Source organism: Haliotis rubra, unplaced genomic scaffold (assembly GCF_003918875.1).
Source record: "Haliotis rubra isolate DU_JTF1 unplaced genomic scaffold, ASM391887v1 Scf1604, whole genome shotgun sequence".
In the NCBI taxonomy this organism is placed as follows: domain Eukaryota; kingdom Metazoa; phylum Mollusca; class Gastropoda; order Lepetellida; family Haliotidae; genus Haliotis; species Haliotis rubra.
In genome coordinates, this window is record NW_025765564.1 from 103,179 (window position 1) to 120,024 (window position 16,846).

The 16,846-nt window shown below is 40.5% G+C and overlaps 1 protein-coding gene across 4 annotated transcripts in view; it reads left to right on the forward strand.

Moving 5' to 3' along the window:
* The window catches only part of LOC124271489, a 56,319-nt gene extending 40,191 nt beyond the window's left edge, over positions 1 to 16,128 (forward strand). For 3 of the 4 annotated variants that reach the window (XM_046706642.1, XM_046706645.1, XM_046706643.1), the window contains one exon: positions 14,276 to 16,128. In XM_046706642.1, coding sequence (XP_046562598.1) covers positions 14,922 to 16,097 — 1,176 coding nt within the window. In that variant the 5' untranslated portion in view covers positions 14,276 to 14,921 and the 3' untranslated portion in view covers positions 16,098 to 16,128. Of the gene's footprint in view, positions 1 to 1,173; positions 1,264 to 14,275 lie in introns of those variants that run through there. The other variant, XM_046706644.1, reaches the window with a different exon arrangement.
* Positions 16,129 to 16,846: the final 718 nt, after the last annotated feature.

Genomic DNA, 16,846 nt, shown 5'->3' on the forward strand with positions numbered 1-16,846 from the left:
AATTAAGGCACTTTTCATATTACCAACAGTGGTTCTAATATTGGCGACGTTATAGCCCTATCAAACTTACATCAAAGCAATAAGTGTACACATTAAGGAAATTTAATTAAAATGTCCTATTTGTATCGTTTTTATGCTGATGTTAGATATGATATCATGTGTGATATCTGCTGAGAATGGGTTGTTGAAACTCGACGCAAATGATTGTAAATATCAGTTTCTGATGAGGAACTCTCCCGTGTCATCCACTCGTACTGTAATGCGAGCTCTAATTGAAGACGAAAACAATAGTGACAGAAGCTTGGGTGATAAACAGTTATATATATTTCTTTAATCAGGATCAGAGTCAAAGTCGTTCTTCTCTTGATCTAAAACATCGCCTGACTACAACAGTATTATAAGTGACGCAAATATATCACATGTTACATTTTTATACGGCAGTTATTGCAGTTTCAATAACATTGGAGTCCAGTTATTGTAGTTTCAGGGACGTTGTTCACGGAGACCCAACATTAGCCAATAACATATCAGTATTACGAAGGACGAATGTTTTATTGAGGCCCTTCACCGTCAGATACGAGACCAGTGCTTCACTTTCCCAAAATCACAAACGCCTGTTGTGATAATTCACAGTAAAACGCTTTGGACTGTTTGACTATGACTGGGTGATGTTGAAGTGCAGATGATCAGTTCTTCATGCACATCAACACTTATGTTGTCGTAATTATACTGGCAGTTTCTCGCTTGTGATGGTCATTTGTAACCAAATCTTGTCGTGGGTGGGTGAAAAATGTCATTAAACTTTGACACTCCGTAATTTTACTGTTACTCAGATGCACTGAGATGCAATTAGTAAACAGAAAACGTTTCGATGTTAAGTAAATGGTGACAGTTCCAGTTTGAAGACATGAGCATTAACTGTTAATCAATTTTCTTGCCTTTAAACCGCCCACGGGGTAAGCCGCTACAACGAATGTTCAGATGCTCATCAGAGCGCCTCGAAACCATCTCCCTTAGCTGAACTCCCTGGGGAATATCACAGACGTTTAACGTGACCTTTGACACTCGACTAAATGCCTCTCTCGCACGTGCTGTGAGATATACATAATTAATGACAAGCTGATTAGTGCGCATGAATAGACAAGTGCATCTGTACCGTAAATAGCTGTTCCGTTTGAAGAGAGAAGCCGTACTGACAACTAGCGCTGCAGTCATGTAATACCAGTTTTCTCTCATACTGGGAACGGTGGTCTCTTCAACGAGGTAAGTGGTTAACCAATACACAATAGTTTTTAATTGTTTGTCTGTCTATTCTTTTCATTATCTTTGAGACAGTCAGGTTATACCTGACAGCGTAACAGGATCACTACAGCCTTTGGTGTTATATGTACTGCGGTTCAGCATGTATGCTATACAAGAGGGCTTGACGAGGCACGGGAGATTCAGTCTTCCGTTATTTATGAATAGTAATGTAAGTGGTTTTCCCGGTGTGTTTGTGTGTACAGACTGGTCGCAGAGATCAGGATGTTTAACTTTCTGTATGCAGTTTTAAATATTATTTTGATAATATGTTTACATACAATTATGACGTTCAGACAATGCTCTGTGAGTATTCTTTTTAAAGTTTCATAGCGTGATATATAAACATAGCAACATTCTGAATCATATCATGATTGTCACAATTTAATAAAGAATAAAATGTATCTATAGATGGATGGACATAACACAATTCGCATTTGCACATTGCGACAGGTGCTGTAAGACGTTTTTAAGTTATTCTCAGCACAGCTCAGGTATATACTGTACGAATATGACTTGGTTGACACATGCCATCGTATCGTATCTTGGGTACAATATGTGAAGCCTATTTCTGGTGTTCTTCGCCGTGATATTGCTAGTATATTGCCAATTGCGTAGAACGATGCTCATGATGTTGATCACTGGATTGTCTGGTCCAGATTCGATTATTTACAGACCGCCGCAATATAGCTGGAATATTGCTGAGAGCGGCGTAAAACTAAACTCACTCACTCACACATCAATAAACACGACACAATGAGCAACGCATGCCCCTGATGTAGAATTGTATGCTGGTTTTCAGCGTCTCCACTTGTCACATGATATGACGACATCTGTCACTCCATCCACGTATATGCGTCACGTCACCTGGGCGGGGCTACCGTAGATTATATAGAGAGGGATTGCCGCAATGAGTGACGCTTGAGTTTGTTCAACCTCTTATCGAGGCTTTAAGCGATTGATATTGTTTCCACGAAGTCGGTTGAGTGGTCACGTGGTCGCAGACAGACAGACAGATATTTAATTTCAGTCTCACCCCACATAAAATACATATATGCATGTACATATACTTATAAAATATAACATATAAGTTAGCCACCCTTTAAGGGTTATGAGAGACTAATGTATTAATGCATTATAAACACTAAAAAGAAATAATGATTTAGTTATATACAGTATAAAATCTATCCGTATAAAATATGTTTTCTTCTTTGCAAGGTATTAAAGCAGGTTTGGGCACTGAAATATACATGGTGTTTAAGTAGTATGTTACACGTAGTAAACCGGCTGATGTAAACATGAAATTGACACGTGTTTCATTGTAGCCGCGAATGGACTGGCGCCATATTTCATATCGGAAAGCCGAAACATTCAGCACGCTTCGCTTTCACGTGGAGTGAGCTCCTTGTGAGGGGTCGGATTGACTTTAGGCTATTCTATCTGATAATGATGATTAATTACTGTCTGTAATAGCAATACATTAAGGTTATGTTATCAACTTTAAAGTCATGGGTTTGGTTTACCTTTCATGGACAACATCATCAGTGGACGCTGTTGTCACTATAGTCCGTTTGATTTCATTTCAGACCGATGAATTGTTCACTAACACAAAATCTAATAAATGCAACAAAACCAAATTTTGCACAGTCCCATGAAATCGACAGACCAACTCTGGTGATTTGTTTCATAATTTATGGACACAAACTATACACTGTAAGTGTAGTTTGGACAAGAGAGCAAGAACGCCAAAAGGAGTGAGTGAGTGAGTGAGTGAGTGAGTTAGTGAGCAAGCAAAATCACGACACCAGAAATGGCGCGACAAGCGGACACTGCAACTACTGGGATTTTAGACGGACCCTCTATAGACAACAGAGTCTGAGATGTGCTAAAAGGAGGAACGGTGGACGGTGGTCAATACTGATACTTACACGTACACAATCCTTGACAAGAATCGGAAAATTGAAGCCATCCATCTTGGCATACAGTCTTATTTTTGTGACACTGAATCTCCATACACACATTTTCATACTGACAGATGAAGCGAATACTATGGAATCCGAGAAGGGACATTGGCGCGTTGTCGCCCTGTCAAAAACAAGCAAAATGAGGCAAAATTAAATAAAGCGCGACAATGCGACATTTCGGCCATGTCGCGATGTCGCATGTGGCGTTTTGAATAATATTTTTCTATTCCTCCAAAGGGCGACAATATGACAACGCGACATATTTTGCACGTGAAAATTGTCGCTATGTAGCATTGTCGCCCTTTGGAGGAATAGAAAATTATTATTGAAAATGCGACATCGCGACAATGTCCCTTCCAGGATTCCATAGAATACTCTGGTACAACATCGACATGTGTGACGTGTACGCGTACGTGTCAGTCCTTGTGACACTGTTCCGGACAATGTAACATGCTTTGTGAAGTGATGTACACAGGTGCTTTCAACAGTACTTGTTCATAGTGCGGGGATTTCTGGACGCTCGTTTTTTTTTTGTTATAAATCTGTTTCTAATTTTTAAACCTTAAACAAAATGAAAACTGAGTAGTCTACTGACTTCAGTGTCAATTAAGAGTATATTGACAATATCGAGTCGGGGTAACACAATCTAGTGATTGATATTATGACCACCTATGTCGATGACACAAGCATTCTTAGAAGTCACCGAGCCTCACTGCTAATCAATTGATGTGTACAACGAAAAGCATAGCTGGCAGGTAATCCAGGATACACTGGGCTACCTGTATGTAGTAGTGGTGGTCCGATTAATTGAAATAATCGAAGATTGGTCGCAGTGGCCAAACGACCAAGCAATCGATCACATTTTCTCATAATCGAACGCAAACGATTTTGGAACCACTGTAATAGAGTTTGAAATACGTGATGATGGAACATATCTAGGACGTTGTCGGGGCCTGAAAACGTGTTTATTTCTAAGAAAACTCACTTCACTTTCTGAAAAGTCATGACTGAATATTTCCTCAAGAATCTGGGAAGTTAATGTTACACTGGAACTGAATCATTTTACACTGGATGTGAAATCTGCAAATGTAATTTGTGCAGTTTCTAAAAACAACAGAGAACCAAATGTTTTTTTTCTTTATACTTATACTAACCTGAATAGGAAAATCTGAAAAATGACGCTAACCAATGTTTTTTCGATGATTGGTCGTTGGTATTGAACCAATCATGAATTGTGAAATTTCAACCAATTCCCAACACTATTATGTAGACATTCAAAACATACACGGGATCCATATATTAACGGGGTTTTACTGTACACGGCGACAATATATGGAATACCGGGACAATACCTACTGAATCCCCCTCACTACCATTATCACAAGTGGCCAGTATAACAGCCACTTAAAGTAAAGACGGTTTTAAACTGGGATTTTATTTCATTTAAAAGAGCAGCTGTTTATGCAGTCATTTATAAGATGTATCGTCCTTGTATTTACACGCGTAATTTACCTCAGCTTAAGCCCCCGGGCACCAACATGCCAGTAAAGTAGACGCTAGCCTGTTTGTACTGAATAAACACTGGCGATAAAAGCATCAGTCCATTTTTATCCAGTTTGATAACGGGGAAATATGACGATCAGCATGTCCGTCCGTGGAAACCTGAACAAAACAAGCCAGTAGCAGTTTATTTTGTGAACTGTTGCCTTTTGATCATTTGAGAATATTTGTTTTCTTTTTTCTGTCGATGACATGGTGTAGAGTTCTGTGTGGAAATCTCTCCTGTATATCATGGCATCGTAAAGTAAGCACAGATAACTGATGTAACAGTAACATGTTAGGGCTGTTAACAAATCGGTGAATAAAGAGGCTGGAAAGGACATTCTTTTGGACACTTCTTTCTTAGCATAGAATAAACACGAGAAGAATGTGGCACTCGTCTTCAACACAACTGATGTTATAGAGCTTGCAGAGCGTCTCCTCTTTTAATAAGAATATATCGTTATACTGCGTTACCCTTCTTTATCCTACAATACGAAGATCTAATAACCGAGTAAATTCATAGTGGTTGCAGTTGCCAGGCAGCGCATGTCTTTCATTGTACATTGTATTAATAGTCTCACTCCCATTGCTCATGTTACCCTGACTACAAAGGTCAGGGCTTTTTTCTTTGACCACCCATCCAACCTTAATACAACAAGTTCAAGTGTGACAAGAGAAGCACCTCGCATCCGAGCGAGGGATCACAACTTGACCACATTATTCACAGTATGTGCTTTGCGAAATCCTTCCTGACAGACAGGAAGACAGATATTTGAGTCACGGCTGTCTATACGAGGTATATCAATCAAGTATATTGTGCGGGTGACCTGGGGTCCGAAACATACACGTTAAAACACTGTTCCGGTAGCGCTGAATACAACAATTTCTGGTTCTACCGACGTACGAGATGAACACCTTGAGACGTAAACTGACCAATTGTCCACGGAATCGTTTGTTTCGCGCTTATTTATCTCGTGTAATTATAACTGTAAAGCGCAGAGAACATTGCTATCTTGGCCATGTTTGCTTAGAATAATTGCGAAGTGTGTACTGCTGTCGCGAAGAAGGCCTGCAGATATCCCAGCTCGGTGCTACATATAAGATATTGTATTTAAGTGTCACATGATATATACACTTCTAAAAAGTGTCACACACACACATGTACACACACAAAGACCAGTGGCCTATTAGACACTAACACATCTTTTATCACAGATAAAATCATAAATAAGGATAAAACACATGCATGCAGCACCGAAGTATCTGTATGATTTTGGGCACACACACCCTCTCCGGTGGTCTGCGTGTGTGTGTGTGTGTGTGCGTGCGTGTGTGTGGTGCGATTGGAATTTGAGGTAAGCTGACATAATACCGATGTTGCACGTGTCTTGTTACAGCTTTCAAAACCTTTCAGCTGGGCAAGTAGGGAACATTTCCAAACTTGACGGGGCGGCGGGGTAGCCTAGTGGTTAAAGCGTTGGCTCGTCACGCCGAAGTCCCGGGTTCGAATCCCCACATGGGTACAATGTGTGAAGCCCATTTCTGGTGTCCCCCCGCCGTGATGTTGCTGGAATATTGCTAAAAGCGGCGTAAAACCAAACTCAGTCAGTCAGTCCAACCTTGACGCGTCCTTGACAAATGATATCCAATAGAATTCCCAAGTATGTTCACCTGTGTCATATGTTTTCATGTTTTCTCTTGTTTATGATCGACTTGGCGTTGCATGTGAATGCTGCGGGTACTACTGTCGGGGCACGGTACTCTCACCTTTTCGCGAACTCGTCGTGTCACAAGTCCTTTCTGCTTAAAGCATATAGTTTATGTTAATATTGTTTCTACCCATTTATTTAGATACTGTTTACAGCAAAGTTTGATTTACTGGACAGTACATGAAGGAGCCTGTCAAACACACACGTCAACGTCATCAGGACGTACATGTTGATGGTTGATGGTTGATGTATACAACAGTGATGATAAAAACTCTTTCAGTTGATCAGATTTGAAATTATTTACTAAATGCGTCAACAGTAGGATATTTTATTTAATATTTATCCCCATTTCCTCTTTAATAAATAGGGGCGGTGGGGTAGCCTAGTGGTTAAAGCGTTGGCTAGTCACGCCGAAGACCCGGGTTCGATTCCCCACATGGATACAATGTGTGAAGCTCATTTCTGGTGTTCCCCGCTGTGATATTGCTGGAATATTGCTAAAAACGGCGTAAAACCATACTCACTCACTCGTTAATAAATAATAATAAAAACCAGTAACTTAATGTGTCCATTTTGTAAGGTCGGGAAAATATATGCATGGCTAGTGATTGTTGTTTACCTGACCATGTCACTGAGAAGGCATGTAGAAACCAACAAAGAAATAATCACACGCACACAACATGACAAAGTTAAAACGAACTCATCATTACGGAATATATGACGTGAATTGTATTTAATTCCTTCCAGGTAAGGTGAGTGAGTGAGTTCTACGCTGCTTTTAGCAATATCCCAGCAATATCATGGCGGGGAACACCAGAAGTGGGCTTCACACATTGTTCTCATGTGGGGAATCGAACCCCGTCTTCAGCGTGACAAGCGGACGCTTTAACCACTAGGCTACCCCACAGCCGCTCGCTGACTTGGTTGACACATGTCATCATATCCCAATTGCGTAGATCGTTGCTTATGCTGTTGATCACTGGATTGTATGGTCCAGACACAATTATTTGCAGACCGCCGCCATATAGCTGGAATATTGCTTTGGCGTTTACAATAAACAATCAAGGCAATTAAAATAATAAATAACGTAAACATATTTTTATAGCGGCTGTTTGTTGTCATTTAGTCACATCTTCAGAGCCGCCTTCAGTTGTTGGAATGAGATTCATCCAGGACATTAACCTGTGGAAGAAACTATACGCTTCTGGTTAAGATAAGCTTTTACAAATCGCTTAATTACAATCCATATTTACAATTGGTCAGCTGTTGTCAACATTGCATGGGTCAATCGTGTCCTTGTTCAAATTGCATGTGTTAACATCGATCTCACGGACGCCTCGCCTTGTTCTAGTTGTATTATGGGTTTTCTGTTAACCTGTGATGGTACAAGGTGGGATCACAGCTTATGGAATGATATAGGTAAACCTAATGAATGACAATTAAAACGTTCTGTAAACTGACAAACATGTAGGTTGTATGGTAATACTGTAGTATATTAGCAAACGCGTATGTTGGTCACTAACGCTTGAAATTGGCCCTTTTACTCATCCCCGCCACAGAATCATTTATTACTTGTCTTTCCTTTTTACTCCGGATGAATTTACGATCGTTTCTTTAAAATTTTGCAATGCGAACCCCTGTTTCTACTAGTTCACCATTGCGTAATCAACAGTCAACAGACCATGACATGTTGTTTTAAGACTGTAGGCGAAATGGGATGTAGGCGAAATGAGAACATACCGTTTCTACCTCTGGAACCTACTTGACCTAATTAGTTAGTTATGTCATACAGTGACATAGTCGTTTTTAACGATCCCTCAACGAAAATCTCTATATCATGCATGAACGAAGTGATTCTAAGTTCCACTGCGTTAGAATATATTCTTTGTTAGAACTATCTCATTTATTACTTATAGTCCGTTTGGCTCAAAAACGGACCGATGAATTGCAATCTAACTCGAAGACTAACAAACATATGATATTAAACGAAACGCTGATCATAATTAAAACATCAGACCAACTCTATAGAATTTTTTGCAACTTAAGTCCTAAAAATAAAAAAAATTGTTTAACAAACTGTCATGATAATATTTACCCAGTTCACTTTTTGTTACGAGGGAGGAGTGCAAAGAGAGGAACAGCCAGGTGTGCGCGAAAGTAAAGAGCACAGGTAAATGAATCAATAACTTTGTCGGCACTTGTGCACGTGCTTCTCGTACACCTGGCTGCTCCTCTCTTTGCACTCATCCCCTTAACAAATAGTGAACTTTGTAAATATTTTAATGATAGTTTGTTAAACAACTTTATTTATTATTAGGACATAAATTCTGTAAAAAAAACACAGAGTTGGTCTGATGCCTTGATTTTGATCAATGTTTACTCGAGTTAGATTACAATTCATCGATCCGCTTTTGCGCCAAACCGACTGTAGTAATTATTTCGATCATTCGTATGCATGGGTATGCAAATGTATACATTATTTTGAAAAAAATATATCTGTGTACATTTGTGACTTGTAAGCCATAAGATGCTTTGCTACATTAGAATAAGAACTTGATTCCTAAAAATATATAGACAGCTACTAAGGCGTGGGACGAAGTCATACCATGTGCTTAGTATGACGTATTTCACTTTCAGCTTCGTAGTCCCGCGCATCGTCAATATACCCTCCCAAGTACCTCACAGAGTTTACACACGGGACATAGATGAAGCTAAATTAATGTTTATTATTAATAAGAATTAAGATGGTATCCCTTGTGTGATTAATTATATAATTAACCGTCCTTCCGATCAATGTCATTAACTAGGAACACTGACACGTCGAGATATATAAGCTTGGTTTCATTTATAGCACCCATCGAGAAATTGAAAGTAAAACCGTAAGAAAGATACTTCGTATTGAAACAGCTAAACTATCAGCTTTGTGCAAATTACTTTCATATCAGACAAATGCCGACATTAAGTACAGTTTATGTTTGGGTTAAACCTGACCTTATCTTTGAATGACCATTAATCAAGGTAACCATGACGATCTTATTAAAGAACAGTGATCTCAGGTACAATTAAAACCGCGTGTTATGTAATGTTCTGCCACTGGGGGATTCCCTGAAGCAGTTAATACATACCTGTGCCCTGGATATAAATGACTCCAGCCCCGAGGCAGGTATACATCACACAGTTTCAGACACAGTTAACTTCCTACCGGGTTTTATACAGGTAAAACAAAACGCCATCCACGCTGTTTTAACTGACAGCATATCACGGTTGATGGATGCCTTGCCCCCAGGCAATTAACACATCCCCGGTCAGTTCAGGGTGACCTGGCGGCGATTGGCTGGATCGCACTGTTTTGACAGATCGTCTACATGTGGATATAAGGAGCGACAGTCTTGTATCGGATCGACCCTGTCTTCTTCCCTCAGCCGTGAGTTGCCCTAACAATATGTTGGTTTTCCGTGAGAAATATTCAGATAAGATGATGTTTTCTTTAGATCATATATTTTATGGTTTTATTGAAAGTGTGCCATATCTATTCATGACACGCTTTATGGATAACAACGACTTTTCAGAGCTAGATAAGAGAATGGATCTACAATGTCTCACATTGTCCACCAAAGTTACTGCTGTGATCATTTCTTATCCATTATGTTAGGATTCTACATATAATGTATAGTACTCAGTTGTACTCTTTCCTTGTATATTTCTTGTCTTTATGTGCGTCTAATGGTCTTGTTGTTGAAATTTGAAATACCTCGGATACAGATCCTGCCTTGCAAATGCATGGTGTTTGATCAGCCTTACAACCTTCAAGGGATCAACAGAACATTCAAAACGTTTGGTGGTAATACACGATCTGTTTGCAGGGCTCCAGATAAGGGCCGTATCGGCGTATGTACGGATACAAAATATGCACAATACGGTAGCAAATAATTTAGAAAACGTAGCAGGTACGCACCACAGCAATAGTGTACGGTCTTAGAATCATTTACAGACGTATTTATCTGAAAAAATAATATTGGTTTATTGTTTATTGACCTGTTTACACAAGACTATCAATGCTGTGGTGCATATATACTCATGCCAATAATGGTTGTCACCCCCTTCAATTTTTTTTATTGGAGAGGGGGTGTGGATGTGTGGGGTTGGGGTGGGGAGGGGGTTGACAACCATTATTGGCATGAGTATATGGAACGAAACAATAATGTACTCTTAAGGTTTTCCAGTACTCCTGTAGTGAAAAAATATGGAGTACGTACTCCTGATGTTGAAAAATTATCTGGAGCCCTGACTGTTTGATTAGCATTTTAGAAGTTGAGTCTTTGAATGACATTTAGAAGTGATACACATAACGGCAAGAATTTTATGGATGTGATCTTCTTGATTGTGATGGACACAACGTTTCACTCGATGAAGGAGTAGGAAGATACTCCGATACTTCGTGTCCATCAGATACAATAAAAAAGTTCACATCCATAAAATTCTTGCCTTTATTTTAGAAGTTGATGAATAATAAGAAGGTAACATACTTTATGGATGACAACTTATATAATTAAGAAGTTGTCATCCGTAAAGTATCTTACCTTTCTTGATAATACAAGAGGAAAATATTTCTAAATCTAATCCATCAGTGACAGGAATGGCGTCCGATACGGTGACCTGTTGTTTTTGCCGTTTTAAACAGGTATTTGTACCGTGGGGCAGGATGCGCTCATCTTATTTTGCAAATACCTAGTTAAAATTGATTCATAGACTCACTATATGGACGGAGTTACATGCCTTCTCCGTGACAAGCGATACGTGACAAGCGATAAACAAGCATGACAAATGCACGAGACCCACAACTGTGACACTGTGACGTACCGCCATGCGGGAGAACAGATCGGAGACCGCTCGTTAGTGCACCTGTTTCTAGGACGTTGAACCAGTCCTGACTGATCGCTTGTATAAATGAAGGCAATATGTGTGTCCTATGAAAATTAAACAACTGTTAGTATTATGCATTACGTCATACAATGACAAGCGCACAGTGTAATATCTTTCCGTGGTAACATTAAGAGTTGGTTAAGTGATAATATTACAGTGCTTCGAATGCTGAATATCAGTCACGTGGTGAGAGCTTGTGAATGAAAAACACAACAACAAATATATAATATAAATATAAACAAATATATAATATAAATTGTACAAAGTCAAAATATGCCTGGAATCTTTTTGTTACCATAATTTATTTCCAAACTGCTAAAGAGATGCTATGCAACATTATTCTGACATCGTTGATATGGGGCCCCGATCTTGATTTTAGGCGATTTGGTGTAGAAATAAATAGAAAATCTCACCAGAGTGTCTTTGGATATCAAATATCCGAGGCTTGCCGAGGATATTTATACTTTTATCAACGAGTGTTGATATATTTGATATCAGAAGACACAATGGTGAGATTCTATTTATCATCCAAAATCACTCTTCATTAGTTTTCAATGAAAAATGTACATCTCTGAACACGGTACCGCCGTCAGACTTGCGGTGCAGCGATGTCATAGCATTGTGACGTCATCAAGTTCATGACGTCATAACATTGTCAGGGCATTGTACAAAATCTACTGTCATAGAGAATACTACACGAGGTCATACGAATTATACGAAACGAGTGTCCTTCCTATGGTATCTGACCGAGCGAAAGCGAGGTCAGATAACATAGGAAGGTCACGAGTTTCGTATAATTCGTATGTAATGAGACCGAGTGTGGTATTTTATTTATTACCCACGTCTTACATGCATTAAATTGACAAAATAGCGTATTTTTGTTCATATTTTGGTTTCAAACCGAAACCGGTTTCATAAAGAGGTTGCGGAAGAGTTTTGTACTGTAGTACAATATTTGCATGACGTCACACTGTAATGACGTCACTGCCTTGGTAACCGACGTCACGATGCATGTCAGTTGTCATCGCCTCGTACAACATCCTACAGTAAACTACTCCGCAGCACCCCGTTTCTTGGTTTGCAGTTGCTTCATTCGACTAACATCACTGGTGGAAACATTGCGTTTATGTTTTTTCGACGGATATAATGTCTCAGTTCGACTCACAATTAAACAGCGACACGGCAACGTTCACGATGTTTACATTCCCACAATGCATTTAAGTTGTAGAATGAATGAATTCACGTGTTTGTTATGAATGAAAACCATAGTTACGTCAGAATGTGACGTAATTGAGAGGTCATTGGTTATCCAATCAAATCGTTAGAATCTCAGGTCAAGTTGTTACGACACAGGTCAACGCGATACGACACTCGTGTGACGTACGAGATTAGTATGCAACTAGCCATACGTTGACCACGTGGGTAATAAAAAACGATATCTCCTAGGAGATATCATATGATCTCACACAAGCAATATCTCCTGTGGAACACAGTTGTGGATGATAAACAGTAATGCGAACAATCTGGATATCTGCATGTGTGTTTCTTGACTGTTGTCAAACGCTGCACTTACCAATATTCAAGCGTTGTTACGACTGCCTGTAGATAAGTCTGATAATGGCAGGCGATGAACCCTGTCACCGGACCTGACCTTCAGCAGTTTTCTCCTACCACACGCATATTGGTCATATTGGCCGGATCTTATTCCACCCCGGAATCTCTACGAAGCGTCCCTACATACAGCAGGGGCGACCAATCCGCTCTTGTTGCACTGTAAAGTCTGCAGGTACCCCTGGGACGCGACAATGCAGCATGAAGCTCACTGTTCAGTTACTTCAAGGACTTCTTAGCCGCTATGATTTTTTGTTATTCTATTTTTGTAAATGCCTTTCAAGAACTGTCAAGAACTCTTTTTTAGTTCCTGCTAATGATGATTATGATTTTGATTGTTAGGAAGTTTTCAGGACGTGAATGATATTAATTAACAAATCATCGCAATGGTTATAAACTGCAAGGTACTGATTCGTGAAAACAAAGAACAAGGCCAATTATGTCCAGAATTGACGCTCTTTTGCCATAAGCTGGAAATCCGCAAATCCTGACGAGTTTTCCTGCGTGCCCTGTGCTTGTTAACTTGGAACAGTATCATCCACAGTATATGTCCACAGTATATGAGTAGACGCTGTGTGCATTGGGTTGATATTTCCATGTTTTTCGCCTCGAAGTTTGGAAACATAGGGACCAAACTGTAGTTATGTTACAGTAAGTGAGTTTAGTTTTACGCCGCTTTTAGCGATATTCCAGCAATAGCACGGCGGGGGACACCAGAAATGGGCTTCACACATTGTACCCATGTGGGGAATCGAACCCGGATCTTCGGAGTTATGTTTCATAAGCTGACTGGCTATAACGGTTACCGAAAACAGTAACTATATTTAATTCACTTATTTTTACCCTTAGTGGGGAAACGGTTGGTCGGCCCATCTACGGCGCCGCAATTTGCTGTGCAGGGTTACGTCCCTTGGGCAAACCGGGAACCTATGATTGAGGTTTCGAGTCCCGGTTCTTCTCGACTGTTTCTAGATTTGTTTCATCCGAGCCGCCTCATGGTCAAAACAAAGTGTTGAACGTATGAGACATGAGTGACGGGTTCCGGCTTTCTGCCACATTAAACTGACACTACGTGGTATACCTGGAATGCTGTCCAAAGAAGGCTTAAACCGAACTAACCCATTCTATCCACCTTTTCATTTGCTGTGACTAAAGCTCTGCTCTTTCACGACTTTATAACACCGTGAAGATTAAGACTGTGTATTATATCTGTTCATTCTGTTTCAGGACACTGTCTGACGACAACACGCGACAATGGTGAGATAGACACTGCCTAGGAAAAGGTGCCTCTGTGAACTGAAGGTATTTCAGCGTTAGCTGGTGTGAGAAGATTCAAGATTCAGTCCTTGTGCGCCAAGGTGTTAGCCATTATGTCATCCAAACGGATATACCGCCTTCTGTGCCTTATTATCATTGTGGGCTTGTTGACCTTTGCTGCTCAACGAATCCTGTACAGTTCGCCCAAACTGGATATTAATATTGCTGAAATGGCCCAACAAAAGTCACACAGCCCTGCGCCAGTGATAGCAAACAACCCCATTGTGCCTTTACCAGGGGCTAATATTCAACAGTCTCAGCAGCAAAGCCAAGTTCCAAATGTGCCAAACCAACCCTCACCACAGCTTCCGGTCAATATGAACAACAACAATGTGAATGTCCAGGCTATCAGCTCTCTGGCTCAGAAGCTGATGCAGTATCAGGGAGCCAATATGAATCAACAGCAAACCAGCCAGCATTATCCCGCGGCTCCTCAGATCGATCCTGCTCAACGAATGTCACTCCTCAACCAATACATGCAGGCCAGAAACATGCAGCAGGGTTTTCTAAACAATGTGCCTGGTGCTGGGGATATCAACCCAACCAAGGGCCTGATATGCAAATTCCTAACAATATGGCGGCTCCCCAAAATATGCATATGGTCGGTCAACAATATATGCCTTTGGCTGGTCAACAAAATATGCCCATGGCTGGTCAACAATATATTCCGTTGGCTGGTCAACATAACATGCCCGCCGCTGGGCAACAGAATGTGCAGATGGCAGGTGTGCAAGTTCCTAACAATGTGGCAGGTCAACAATATATTCCTTTGGCTGGTCAACTAAACATGCCCGCCACTGGTCAACAGAATGTGCAGATGACTATCGTGCCTCAGCCAAACATGGGTGATCAACAAAACATTCCCCTTGTTACTTCACCCCAAGTCAGTCAACAAGGGCCCATTCAGAATGGGCCAGAGACTAAAATTCTCCGGTGGAACGGTAGTGGATGGACCCAGCTTCACCATTTCTGTGCCGGTAATCTGAACCTCAAGCGCACCATGCTGAAGTCCCCTGTGGGTAATGCGGCCATCTACATCCATGACCTCAAAGATGACAAGTGGGTCTCAGGGTCCCTCAAGCTGCACGGACTGTGGGATCTGCCAGATGTCCAGGTCATGATTAACAACCTCCGCAGTGACCCCAAAATGGGCTTCATCGACATCGGTTCCCACGTCGGCACCTTCTCCATCGTTGCGGCTCTCATGGGAAAGAAGGTAGTTGCAGTGGACCCCCTTGTTGCGAACGTCATTCGGTTCTGTAAGTCTGTCCAGGATAATAACTTCACAGATAGCATCACAATATTTTACACCGCAATCTCCGACAGCTACAAGAAGGTGTCCTTCGTTCGAGACATAGGAAACATTGGAGGTACACGAATACAGACTGCACCCTCCAATGTGAGCACAACCAATGTGTACGACCCTAATTTTATAGACACAGTTCGCCTTGACGACTTAGTGCCTCATATACCATTTAAAAAAGCCTTTATCAAGATGGACGTTGAGGAACATGAGTTCCAGGTGATAACATCAGGTGTTAAGTTCTTCCGGCAGATAGACGTTCGGGGAATTCTGATGGAATGGATGTGGCAGAAAACTGGCCAATATGGACTCCGACTTAGAGACTATTTGTTATCTTTAGGCTTCGCGCCATTCAGGGTGGATGGAACCACTACGCTGCCAATAGATCATTATAAGTTATGGCCAAATGATGTCTTGTGGAGGAAATGAAATCATGAATGTATTAAATGTTTTACTTTCATTATGTCGTAACGTTGTTTGTGCTACTGCTTATTTAAGTCACCTCATCTTGAATATAATTAGCATGACCTGATGTCTTCAAACCGGCACACTAAGATGCCACTTTTTGGAATTCAGATGACATTCTTGTTAAATGGAAGCGTCACTACGCATGCTGTTTGGTATGGATACATGGATTAAATGTTTAGCATGAAAATGAGCAGCATGATGTCGATTGTCAGTGGTATGAATTACACAATACACACACAATGATTTAGTCGTATAAAAATGAAATCGACAAAACTGTTTCTGTATTTATAAAAGTCTACTACAAGCAGTGTCTTTAGAACAATTCCACCTACACAGAGATCATGCGTTTATGTTGACCGGATGTGTGGAAAAGGCGAGCATAATCTGCCCCACTGGTGGACATCGTCATCAGCCAATTGTTTAATAAGAGAAAAAATAAGGAATTGCTCAAAATAAGGAATTACATCGGACATTAATTGTTTTGCTGATGCTTCAGATTTGAAAATGCCCACCACATATCTACCACAACACACTTTTACACTTTTGAAGCCTTGATGCATTGAATATTGTTATCCCGCAAAAAAACGATTGAAAGGGAACGCTGAAACAACAGGAATGTACAACAATAGTTTTAATTCTGATTCGTAATGTCCACTCCATACAACGTAGACGTGCGACGTCGTGTAACATCGTGGTTCCTGGTGGCGTGC